The following is a 12,690-nucleotide window of genomic DNA, read 5'->3' as shown; positions in this document are numbered from 1 at the left end:
CATGGAGAAAAAAAAAAACAAAGTTATCAGACAACTATCAGAGCTGAAAAGGAGACATAGGCAAAACAAACATTTAGAACGACTTTGAGTAGCAGAGCAGGTCAAACAAAATACAGCCTGGTTAGACAACTCAAACTCTATAAATCAAACAATTTCAAAAATATGTTGGGTTATATATTTTTTTCAGGCTTAAATATATTTTTTAAAGTGTTGCTATCAAAGGGATATGAAAAGTTCTTTCAACTCTATAATGTGTGTAGTTGGCCTAGCCTCCATTTTGGTTTTTAATCTCATGCACTAGCAACATTGTAATCCCACAAGATAAATGCACATTACATGCACCATATTACACTATAATTTTAAATTGTGTTATAATTATATAATTTGATTATATACAAAGCAGTACATGAGCACACAGCTCTTTGATAACTTAGAAAGTGGTCATGTGCATATGTGTGTGTGTGCACAAGGACCGTCAGAGCCCCTAAACACATCTGTGTGAGTGAGAGGGGGTGTGAATGAATGTATAACATTTAACCTCTCTCTGCTTGTATTTTACTGAGCTCACATGACCTCAGGGTCAAAGGGTATCACCTTCCACTCCTCCATCAACATCAGCATGTGACACGCTCGCACACTCCGAGAGACTCTGCCTTATGCAGGAAACCCTCCCATGTAATTATTTCGTCAGTTAAATGAACTAAAGAAAATTAAGCAAAATAACGACTTTTATTTCACAAGTATAACTTAAGATCATTGAAATAGGAAGCAAACATTTTTTGAAAAAAATATATTAACAATAAAACGTAAAAAATAAATTAAAACATGCTTAAATTACTTCTGTCATGTGCAAAGAATATACACACTACATTCATGTTTAAATCCTGAAATATAACTAAACTTCTGCACTTGTAGTTATGAAAGCTGTGTATGTGTGTGTGTGCAATCTAAAAAAAAAAAAAAAAAAAAAAAGTGTCTGTGTAAATATTTAGTCAAAGAAAGAATGACAGCAGGCAAGCCTGCACACCTGTACAGCACCGTTGCACCTGAGTACGGCTGAAACTACACAAAGCGATACACACCTGTGCCGTGACTGCAACCTCTCAGTTACACACATGCATTGATCAAAGAAAGCTCTGCAACACTGCAAACAGCTTGTATCCACAACAACGCGCATGTCGCATCCAACCCAAACTTAAACTCTATCATAAGTTAGAGAGATGCTCTAAACAGTCAATATCAGAGCTGTAAGTCTCAGAGTTAGGGCTGGCCTGCATCATACAAAAAAAGACAGCCCTTACATATACACACACTACTTTCCCTATAATCATTAAAAGAGCGTGGGTGAGGTCACAGAGACATTTTGTGTGCCTGGGACCGCACATTTGCTCCTCCACTCCACAATGGGCCAAAACAAGAACACTGAAGTTTCTACTTATTAAAAAAAATAAGTATATAATAAGTATATTTAAAAAAAATAATAATAATCTGTCTAACTTGTCATGTCACCACTATTGCAGAGTTAATAGTCATATTACTGCACCCAATTTGGCAAACTCAGAAAATCTTGGCATGGTGTATGATAAAAATGATCATGGTGTATCCCATAAAATTACCCGCAGCATTAACTGATAAATAAGCCCCATATTAAAACAGAGTGTGTATATTACAGCCTCTGGTCAGGAGATTTGACGTGTAAGACTTAATTTCCTGAAAGTTCACATTTACACTCTCTCACACTCATAAGCACATAAAGCATGACTGACTTAATGTATTCTTGTTTTTTTTCTAACTAGTTGTTTAATTCTGTACACACCACTATTTAACTTCTCTAGTCTGGTGCCTTTTACTTTTAAAAACTCAGTAGAGCTGGCAGCATAAAAAATCAGCTTCTCCCAAAATTCAGCCCTGGACACACCAGAAAAATGTCACAATGTCTTAACATGCAACATATTTTAAGTGCAATTGCCCAAACTAAAATCTTGTCATCTGTATCATCATATTATCGACGTTAAAAAAATAAATAAATGCATAAATACAAAAACAATTGTATCTTTGTATATTACCAAAGTTAGATTACAAGTGTACAGGCACATAAGTATAAAAAAAACCTGTGGGTGGAAAATTGCTAGTTTTTCCCCTAAATTAGCAAAAATAAGTGGATAAAAATAGATGTATATCAACTTGTGTAAAGAGTAATCTGCCTAAAATAACCTGTAAGTTAATTGATTACATATTTTGATGGCAACAGATCATAGGTGCTGTCACTCTTATGCATTAATTTTAACTATGTGTGGGATTAAGTTTTTAAATGTTTCCAACAGTGAACTTCTTTGAAAAAAGAGATAATACAAAGTAATACTGTAATATTATTTATTAGCATAAAAACTTACTGTAGGTCAAATTCCTGAAATATAATTACAATAGTTATGACTAAAATGTGTCTGTACAAAACCAAGCAAAAAAATAAATAAATTTTAGTATCAGCACTGTCACTGAAGCTCTGTGGGGCATTTGAGTGGGTGCATGACGTGTCTGCTGATTAAACTGCAATGTTGCAAACATGCTAAAGTGATCGTTGTGGTTTACTTGTGGGGGTTTCCCTACTGGTCCCAGGCAGGATCAACTCCTGGGGAAAAAAAAACTGCCAAGAAAAAAAACAAAACACCACACAACACTTAGAAACTAATGTAAAAAGACAATTAATATTTGGTATTGACCTATACCAAGTTAACAACATTAATACAAAAACAATAGTGATTTAAATTAAATAAAATAAAAAAACCTGACTAAAATGGGAAATGTCTGCATATTACAGTAAGATTCTTACACTGACCACAGTATTGAAATGTTTTTGGCCAAGTGAATGTGCAATTCTAATGTGCAACATAATAAATTCTGATTGTTCCTCAAATGCAAACTCTCTGTAACAGCAACAGCAACATTTAGACTGACATTTTGTGTCTAGTCATCCTATGCCCCATTCTATGCCTGTTGACATAACGTAAGGTTTCTATCATAGGGTTTAACCTGGTGTATGGTGTAACTTGTCACTTTTTTGTGTGTGAATGGCCATTAAAAAAAAACTCACTCTAAAATAACTCAAACTATGTTATTTAGGCAAAACCAGAGAGCATTTATATTTGTGGGACATGGAACTAAAAAAAAAATTACCCATATTTTTAACATTCTATATTATGCCACATGCATATACAAGTGTACAAAATATTGTAACAAAACAAAAGCTACACAAACAGTGCATAAAACTAAGGTTAGGTTGATGGCTTCTATTTAAAAGGTTCAAAAACTGGATTCTCTGAACTCCCTGTTTGGGTTAAAATGACCCTGGGTCTCTTCTGGGTTAACCTCCATGACATGCACAGGCCTTTACACCAATCAACACAATTAGGAGGTCAAAGCACCATGGTAATGACTTCATGACCTTTCTGCAAGTGACCTCTACATTAGGGAGAACTAAAGTCTCCAAGTGCTACTCTCCTTAAGGTATAGCGGATTTGTTATGGAGTCGAGTTAAAGACAAGAAACAACCAAATCAAATTTACTTTAAGAACAGGCAGAAAAAATACGGCGTTAGTCAAAGAACTGAGGTGCAAACGCTGACAAAAGAGGCCGGCAAAAATCAGCGACTGGCGACCTAAGATCACGCTGAAAGATGAGCTCTCGCTGCAATACATAAAAAGTACATTTTCCACTAACATCTAAAACAATCAATATGACGAATAATCGCACATCACAATCATACAACTAGGCCTTAAATTATCCGACAACGCAACCTGGTTATGCAATTCCAATTTACAGGCCCGCTCGTATAAAAGTATGAATATGTGTCTATAACACAAGAGTGATTTACAAGGCTTAAAAATGCAAGAAAGAGGGGAAAGTAACGGAGTGAAGTTGCGATAGTAGCTCAGTAGATCGACACATTATGATGAGTTTGTTCGATCGAGAGATGATCCTGTTCTACAAACTAACCGAACTCTCCTTCATTTCCATCTTCAACTCCCGTCCACTTTTTATTTGTCAAACAGTTCGTGCTTTTTTCACAGATGGAATGTGTTTGCTTATTTAGTACATTTACCATTCACACACACACGACATAAATCTTTATTCTCGTGGTTACTAAACAATAACACATTTTATGTAAAATATTACACTTACCTAAAACACCTGAACATTCGTAATATTGGTAAATCCACAAAAAAAAATAAAGTTTGCAGTCGAATATTCTGACGGTGCACAGATTAGATACAGTTCGTGCAACAACAAAAAAACTGAAAAAATAAAAAGCACTCTGGTCATCGTTGTTTTCTCGCAGCCAACTCCCGTCCACTTTTTATTTGTCAAACAGTTCGTGCTTTTTTCACAGATGGAATGTGTTTGCTTATTTAATACATTTACCATTCACACACACAACATAAATCTTTATTCTCGTGGTTACTAAACAATAACACATTTTATGTAAAATATTACACTTACCTAAAACACCTGAACATTCGTAATATTGGTAAATCCACAAAAAAAAATAAAGTTTGCAGTCGAATATTCTGACGGTGCACAGATTAGATACAGTTCGTGCAACAACAAAAAAACTGAAAAAATAAAAAGCACTCTGGTCATCGTTGTTTTCTCGCAGAAAGAGGAACAGAAACTGTAGTAAAGAACAGTACAGTGTTGGTCGTTGTGGCGTCCCGGTGTATCGCTCGCTGATAGGCTGACGGGCTCGCCGGCTGTCTCGCGCACATCACCAATCCCGCTCAAACTTAACGTTTAAAAAATGCACAAAACCACCACGCTCCACCAAACAACCCACACCAATCTATTCGTCGTCGCCTGCAATAATTTTCCGAATTTTTTTAAGAATTTTCAAGTCATCCGCGTATTTGTTAGATTTTTTCGAAAAATAATACAAAAATATATCGTTTCCACAGCGCGGCTCCAATTGGACGCCCCTTCTCGGCTGGAGATGCTAGCCGGATTAGCCTCCTAGCTCACTTCAGTCTCCACTTCACTATTTGTTGTCACTACACATCGTCTTTATGAACGCGACGTTCATCCTCCGGGAAACAGTCGCCTCAAATTTGTGGTCGAATTCAGAAAAAAATTATCTCTTTGTTCTCTGGTAACAAAAAGAAAAAAAGTGTCCCCTCACTCAAATGACTGGACTACAGTACGGAGCCTCTCTAGGCAGCTGTTGTTGCTGTAGCTGCTCACTCGAAAATGGCGCCGAAAGCTCGAGTCTTCATTCAAATTGGCCGGAGCCTCCCCCTGCCCGCATTGGGCATGCCGGGACCTAGAGCACCGCGCAGGATTGGTCGAGACAAAATGCACCCTCAAACCGGCTAGCAACCCAGAGCCCACGCACAATATCCATACACGGTTTAACTGTAAGAAATAGCGATTGTTACCATTGCAATCGCCTTCACACCACTGAGAGTTTCAGGCGAACGTACGTGGTTATATACAGTATATAGCTTAAGGATTTCAGTAGCTTATAAAAAGATACATTTCAGCGCTAAAACTGAGGTTGATTTAACGCTACAATGAACATGAAAATGAATCTTCTGCTGGAGTAACTGTTATCTGCTTTTCTGGTGCTATAGTGAGCGTGTCACAAAGCGAGCGAGCTTTATCATTTAACTTCATTGGTGAATTTAAGAGGGAACAAAAGAGGGTATTAGCGGTCATGATTACTTTCTCTATGACCGATTTTAAAGGTGCGTGTGCAGTTACTCGAAACAGATGAATACATTAAAAGAACGGAACGTCAGTCGATGTTTTCCGTGAAGACGAGGCAAACGGCCACACGGCAAGAGGAGCTTGACAACAACAGAGCTTGCGCTTTACTACGACAGACAGAGATAGAGAGAGAGACAGACAGACAGACAGACAGACAGACAGAGAGAGAGAGACAGACAGACAGACAGACAGAGAGACAAGACAGAGAGAGAGAGACAGACAGACAGACAGACAGAGAGAGAGAGAGAGACAGACAGACAGACAGACAGATAGAGAGAGAGAGAGAGACAGACAGACAGACAGAGAGAGAGAGAGAGAGACAGACAGACAGACAGAGATAGAGAGAGAGAAAGACAGACAGAGAGAGAGAGAGAGAGATACAGACAGACAGAGAGAGAGAGAGAGACAGACAGACAGAGAGACAGACAGAGAGAGAGCAACTGCGAGCTGCGTCACTCACACCACCGGCAGCGTGAAGGTTGATTGGGAGAAGAAAGAAACTGCTCCATTTGTCAAATCCGCCCCTTTCTGATTACTGCCGACTGCATCATTCGGATAATGACTTTCAAAATTTGGCACCGCTTTGTGGCTATTTGATCAGCAACCCCTGATGATTCGTTTAGGAGTATCTGGTGGCTATGTGACTAAATTGCTTTCTAAACCTCAGCCCTATTTTGCAGGCATTAGCTGCAACTGTACAAACCAAGACAAAGGCTATCTAGTGTTTTTGCTAAAGAAAACATGATGCCTTTATTCTACAGTCATAAACTGCCCACCTTTTAGTTATAATAATTGGGTGGCATCATTGCATCATGCATATTTCTTATTTTTAGACACTCCCACATAAACTCATATGACACTGCTGGCATAAATAAGCATGAAATATCTTGGCTGTTTCTACACAGGTCAACACCACAAAATTTGTATTTAAGTGGAATGTGGTGTAAATGGATGTCCACATGGGGAAAGGGAACGGACTCATTTTATTTGAAGATAGAGAACAGGAAGAGTGCATGTAGTAAAATAACACAACCTGTTCTATACTTATCCGCCATGGATGACTAGAATGCTACAACTCTGCACTAAATATGTGTACACCTAATGAACTTCTTTTAAAGTGAAAACCTTTATGGAAAATATTATGCATACTCCTTTGCATGTCACTTGTAAGTTTAACTTGATCAGAACATTTCTGGATCTAGACTTTAATGCTGGATATACTGAACTTGACTGGCCATTATTATTGCTCTGATCGATTTAACATTTAGCCATGTCATATAGCCTAACAAATCCCTTGTTTTAGCTAAGTCTATTGAAAAAGAGTTTTGTTGCGCGTACACAAATTTAGGCCATCCATGTTAGTTCAAACTCAAGGCCACTTCGAACTGCAACAAAACCATACTGTATAAGATGAAGCATGTCATAAGATACTATAAACTGTATTATTTTCCTCCCACCATCACAGTAGGTGACTAAACATCTGAACAGTATCAACAACCACAACATTCAAATTATCATCAGTCACACAGTTAAGACTCAGTCTTCTCCTTTCTTTTCATTCGTTCACCTCTAGACTTATTAATGAAATCACTTAGTATTCTATTCATTAAAATCATGTCATCTTTTCTCCTTCCCCACAATTGTTAAAGCGATCAACTTTACATTTATTAACCACTACAGATCATTCATTAACCTTTCATTGTAAAGAAATATAATATTATTTTCTCTATGCTTTTAAAATGCTGAAAGAACATTCTTCGTGTTTTGATCCGTGACAGTTTTTGTATATTTCATCAGCGGGGAAAGTAATAACAAAGCGCACTGCAGGCAAGTCCAGACAATCGCGTCACGGATGTCCCGCCCCTCAAAGCCAGTCCTCCGATGATGTCACTCTTGCCGAAGCAACCGTGGCACGCCATTGGCGCAGAGCTCTGTCAGTCTTGCAACGTCACGAAGCTAGTGTTATTATTGTAAACAGGGTGCTTACTTTCCACGGGCTCTCGGGTCCCGAGCCTTTGCTACGCGCTTCTTTGTTCACTGCATGAGAAGATCAACACGACAAAAGACTACTCACGAAAACTCGTTGTACACGTTATGGACTTCCTGTAATTATTTATGAACAACGCAAACAAAAACTGAGTAGTTTAATACGGTTCTAAACCAAACCTGTTAGCAATAACACGACGTATCTCGAAGACAGCCGGTAACTTATGCATAGCAATTGTTGCTGAACTTTTGACAAGCAGCGCGGTTTTTTTTAGATTTCATACAGTGTCGTTCAATTTACAACTTCCTCGATTCACGTAACGCTATAATTGAACAACTTTTTAGAACATTAATAACATGATGTGAAGACCGCGATCCAGTTAAGAGTCAAAAACTTTTCAACAACAGTTCGACGCCGATAGTCCGAGGTCGAGTGTTGCCTCTCCTGTTGTTTCAACAAAAACACATTCCAGTTTCCTCATTTATTCTTGGTCTACCACAGGAAGTCTAATACCTCACAAAATGCTCAAAAACTAAAACAGTTATGCCCATTTACACTGCGAAGAGATCAGCAGCTACCTCAAAGTCAATATGAATGGCACTTACCCAAAGCGCTGGGGGGAAAATTGAGGATGTGTATGAAGATATCATTTGACTCTAGGGAGGTGTTCTAATAAATACCTTTCCTGGCACGCTTGCATGTTAATTTCAGTTCGCATAACAGTTCCAGCTTATTTACTGCCGTTTCACAAGGTATCGAGGAAGTTCTTTTGTTCCAGTATTTATGCACAGCGTCAAAGTTGCGCGTTGAGGAGGCGGAGCGGTAGTGCTGCGCGAGAGGGGGAAAAAAAACCAAGCGCCAGCGCTCGACCTTAGATACTCAAGACTCAAACCCTACGACCCACACTGGATCAGATTAGGTCACGTGCTACAGAGCAGCGACCGAGTCGGGTGTCATAACTGCACACAACACTGATCTCGACGACATAAGACCGGAGCTCCACAGCATGGCGCGCGAACCAGGCTTTACCGTCAGCTTACGCGAGAGATGCCAAGTGCTTTACTATGATCCGCTCAAGTGCACGTTCACAGATGACTCATCTTATATATTGCTAAGTCTAATATGCGAGTCCAATGCGAGATATTTTGTTTAAATTATGATAGAGGTAAGAAACTTTCATCGTGAACAGATCCGAGATTTTCTTCAAACTGATACGTGATAACAAAAAATCACAAGCTAATAAAGAAAAAAAAATCGTGAACAGATCCGAGATTTTCTTCAAACTGATACGTGATAACAAAAAATCACAAGCTAGCATTGTTTGAAGTTGCTCTAAATGTCTTTTTTTCTCTTTCTTTCTTTCTTTCTTTGCAATACACCTGCATAAGCATATTTGAGAGTATATTTGTGTTTTATGAAAAAAAAAAAGTATAAAGAAAGAACTGACTGTGATTTGAAACAGCTGGCTTCTGATATTGGCTGCTGTTTAGCATTGTTTGAAGTTGCTCTAAATGTCTTTTTTTCTCTTTCTTTCTTTCTTTCTTTGCAATACACCTGCATAAGCATATTTGAGAGTATATTTGTGTTTTATGAAAAAAAAAAAAAAGTATAAAGAAAGAACTGACTGTGATTTGAAACAGCTGGCTTCTGATATTGGCTGCTGTTTGGTGTGTTCAACTGCATTAGAGTAACTAAAGCCTGTCAAATATCATCATATGCTAAACCTCACTTGGGTTAGGATGCATGGCACGAATGTTAAACAGTAAGCACAGCTGCTTAAGCACATGTGTTTCCTGTTTCAACGATTTTCAACAACTTATAATGGTATAAAAAGTTTAACATTATTCATATTAAGGTTTACACGTTTTTTTGCACTAAGGCAAATAAGCACTTTTCACTTTTGAGTATTTTTATTTTCCAATTTTCATAACCTTTATGTGCAAAACAGTGAAAGTTAGGTGTATGAGTAATCCAGCTGCTAGTTAATTAACAAGGGATTCGTAGGCTACAATTGATTTATGCTAAATGTTGCCTACAATATGAATATTTTATTTGAATAGTTTTATTTTGGATGGCACGTGGCGTTTAGGAAGTTAATTTGAAAGTGGGGCTATTTATAACAGGGAAAAACACTGCCTGTTGACACAGCTGAGGTGAGGTTTTCAGCATTTTCCAACCTTCCTCTACTCACTCTCAAATGTGCAAATACAGGCGAACGATTATCACTACGTGGCTGTAGGTGATTTTAGAATTAAGTCAAATATATAAACAGGAATCCAGCAAAATAGCCTATAATCTAATCAAATTAAAATGATCTAAGCAATTTAGGGCAATACAATTCATATTTGTGCCGTTTTACCAGTGAAACAGTCAGATATTTGCCTGTTTTCGTTAAGATTAGCATTCTCTTAGTGATAAATCAAATCATCTTGATTAATTCCAAACACAACCAATCAATCTGCTGGTATTTTACAACGACTTGATACGTTAGTAAATAGGAACCATTGCAAAAGAGAAGTTTAAAGCAATAATATGGCCGTTCTGCTAAATAAAAATCCATAACCCTCGGATTTCAAGCTGCTGCAGAACAAATGAAAATGTAGAGTAACGAATTCACTCTTTCGACTAATGAATTCATTAACTAAACACGCTGCCTGTTCGAATGACTAACGAAATTCGTAAGCTTTCATTTTCTGTTGTGGTTTCCAAATGTGAAAATCAACAATTCTCACAAATAGTTTCCGTGTATGAAAACACATAAATTCATCATCACATCCATATAGTAATGCTGCTTATTTAAAAAAGCAGATTATGTGATTTAAATAGACTATGCAGAAACATTATATACAGTCTTCAGTGCACACCTTATTTTACTAAGACTTTGTAATTATGACAAATGTTTAAGTATGCATTATTAATTTCAAACTTGAGGGTTAGTATACTTTTTAAGCCCACCTTAATCTCCATGATATTCTGTTTTCTTAAAAAAAAAATCTAATGTAATTTGATAGTTTTTGTTTTCCTTCCGCCCTTCACGTTCAGATTCGGCACTGGACACAGGCAGGTCTGAAGAGGGTGATCCGTCCTTCATCAAACTAAAGAATCCTGCTACAGGTGTTACTATACCAATTTAATTAACTGCAACTGACAGTTTAGTTAGATGTGATGCACAACTGTATTTAGTGGTGATGTCTATCAGAGGTCTATCTAAATAAAGTGCAACTGACTAACAGTTCTGCCCTTATTAATGAGTGCAGGAAGTTCTTCACTGTACCTGTTTGGTTGTGGCGATTGCAGTGTTTATGAAGTAAAAGCCTTTTCTGAAGACTTTCGGTCTTGGTTTATTGGACAGACATTGCAAAGAGGTAAGCTTTCCTTACAGAACATGAACTATCCATTTGACGTGTGATTATGGATCATTGATTTTGATGCTCCGTTTTATTAATCATCTAGTAATTTGCTTATGAGGTGAACTAATTGTTCACTTTTGTTTCTGTGTCCTTAGATGGTAGACTGCTGTATGCGACTTCCGTTGATCCTTTATTTCTGCTGTTGCCATACATTAGCAGTACCGCCACTGAGGTAAACGACTAATGCAAATATTATAATAAAAGACATTTACATGAGCTTCATCTGTAATGATGGCACTCTTCCTATAGGGAAAGTTCCAGCCGGTGGAGCAGATGGTGATGGATGAGGATTACCCTGAATGCACAAGACTTCTGCTTTGCAAACAGGGAATGGATTCCCTTCATCATGTGGCAGATGAGAAAGGTGTGTATTTGAGTTTGTAGGAACGTATAGAGCCGAATTCGTTACAGATACAGTGTGATGTCCAAATTTTGTGTCCAATATATAAAAATTGAATCCTCTTTTTCAGAGGTGGGTGGTTTAAAGTTTCACAGATATAACCAGGAGAAGACCTTGGAGTGGCTCAAGAAAAAGGTTTATAAAATGTGTAACCTGTATAAGAATCATCAATTATTTCAATAATGTGTGTTTTTAAAAGGTTAGTTCACCCAAAAATGAAAATTAGGCTGCGTTTTACGTACCCTCGAAGCATCCTAGGTGTATATGACTTTCTTCTTTCAGACGAATCCAGTCGGAGTCATATTAAAAATTGTCTTTGATCTTTCAAGCTGTTTAATGCCACTCAGTGGGTGTTGCATGCATCCGTCCAAAAGAACTTAAATAAAAATCGCCCATCCATTAAAAAAAAAGTCTCACATGGCTCCGGGGGGGTGAACAAAGGCCTTCTGTAGCAAATCGATGCGTTTTTGTAAGAAAAATATCCATATTCAAAACGTAATAATCACTTTAATGTAGCTTGTGCCAAAAGTTGTACACCGAAGCAGTTCCGGGCTGATGACGTATGAGTTCTGCGTCGCACATGCGCCGGTGAGTCTCGTGAAAACCAACGTTTGTTTACAGGATCAAAGGAAGCAAAGTTTCCTTACTTTAGCAAAGGAAAACCAGTCTCCTTTTGGCTTATATCGAAATCCTCTGACATTCTTCTTTACAAATCCTCGTTTTGTACTTCTAATTCTTGACCGTTGTTTTGTTTTGATCTCTCCGCTGCGTATACGCGTGCGTCACTTCTGAGCGGTGCATGCACAAAGCCGACCTCATACGTAATTCCCCCGGAACTGCTTCTGTTTACAACAGTGAGCGCAAGCTAGATTCAAGTGATTATTACGTTTTGAATATGGATATTTTTCTTGCAAAAATGCATTGATTCGCTACAGAAGGCCTTTGTTCACCCCCGGAGCCGTGTGAGACACTTTTTTTTGTTTTTATGGATCGGCGATTTTTATTTCACTTCTTTTGGACTGAAGCAATGCAACACCCACTGAGGGGCATTAAACAGCTTGAAAGATCAAAGACAATTGTTAATATAACTCCGACTGGATTCGTCTGAAAGAAGAAAGTCATATACACCTAGGATG

At 37.8% G+C, this 12,690-nt stretch overlaps 1 protein-coding gene across 1 annotated transcript in view; it reads left to right on the top strand.

Moving 5' to 3' along the window:
• Positions 1 to 5,238: 5,238 nt before the first annotated feature.
• LOC107600411 (ribonuclease H2 subunit B-like) overlaps positions 5,239 to 12,690 on the top strand; it is a 12,584-nt gene continuing 5,132 nt past the window's right edge. Inside the window, exons 1-6 of the mRNA XM_016292306.1 lie at positions 5,239 to 5,332; positions 10,787 to 10,858; positions 11,002 to 11,109; positions 11,250 to 11,326; positions 11,404 to 11,518; positions 11,625 to 11,689. Of these exons, the coding sequence (XP_016147792.1) occupies positions 5,239 to 5,332; positions 10,787 to 10,858; positions 11,002 to 11,109; positions 11,250 to 11,326; positions 11,404 to 11,518; positions 11,625 to 11,689 (531 nt within the window). The remainder of the gene's footprint in view (positions 5,333 to 10,786; positions 10,859 to 11,001; positions 11,110 to 11,249; positions 11,327 to 11,403; positions 11,519 to 11,624; positions 11,690 to 12,690) is intronic.

The sequence above is a fragment of the Sinocyclocheilus grahami genome, unplaced genomic scaffold, assembly GCF_001515645.1.
Source record: "Sinocyclocheilus grahami isolate Dianchi unplaced genomic scaffold, SAMN03320097.WGS_v1.1 scaffold283.1, whole genome shotgun sequence".
Lineage (NCBI taxonomy): Eukaryota > Metazoa > Chordata > Actinopteri > Cypriniformes > Cyprinidae > Sinocyclocheilus > Sinocyclocheilus grahami.
Note: the sequence above shows the minus strand (reverse complement) of the source record. Positions and strands in the feature narration are given on the sequence as shown.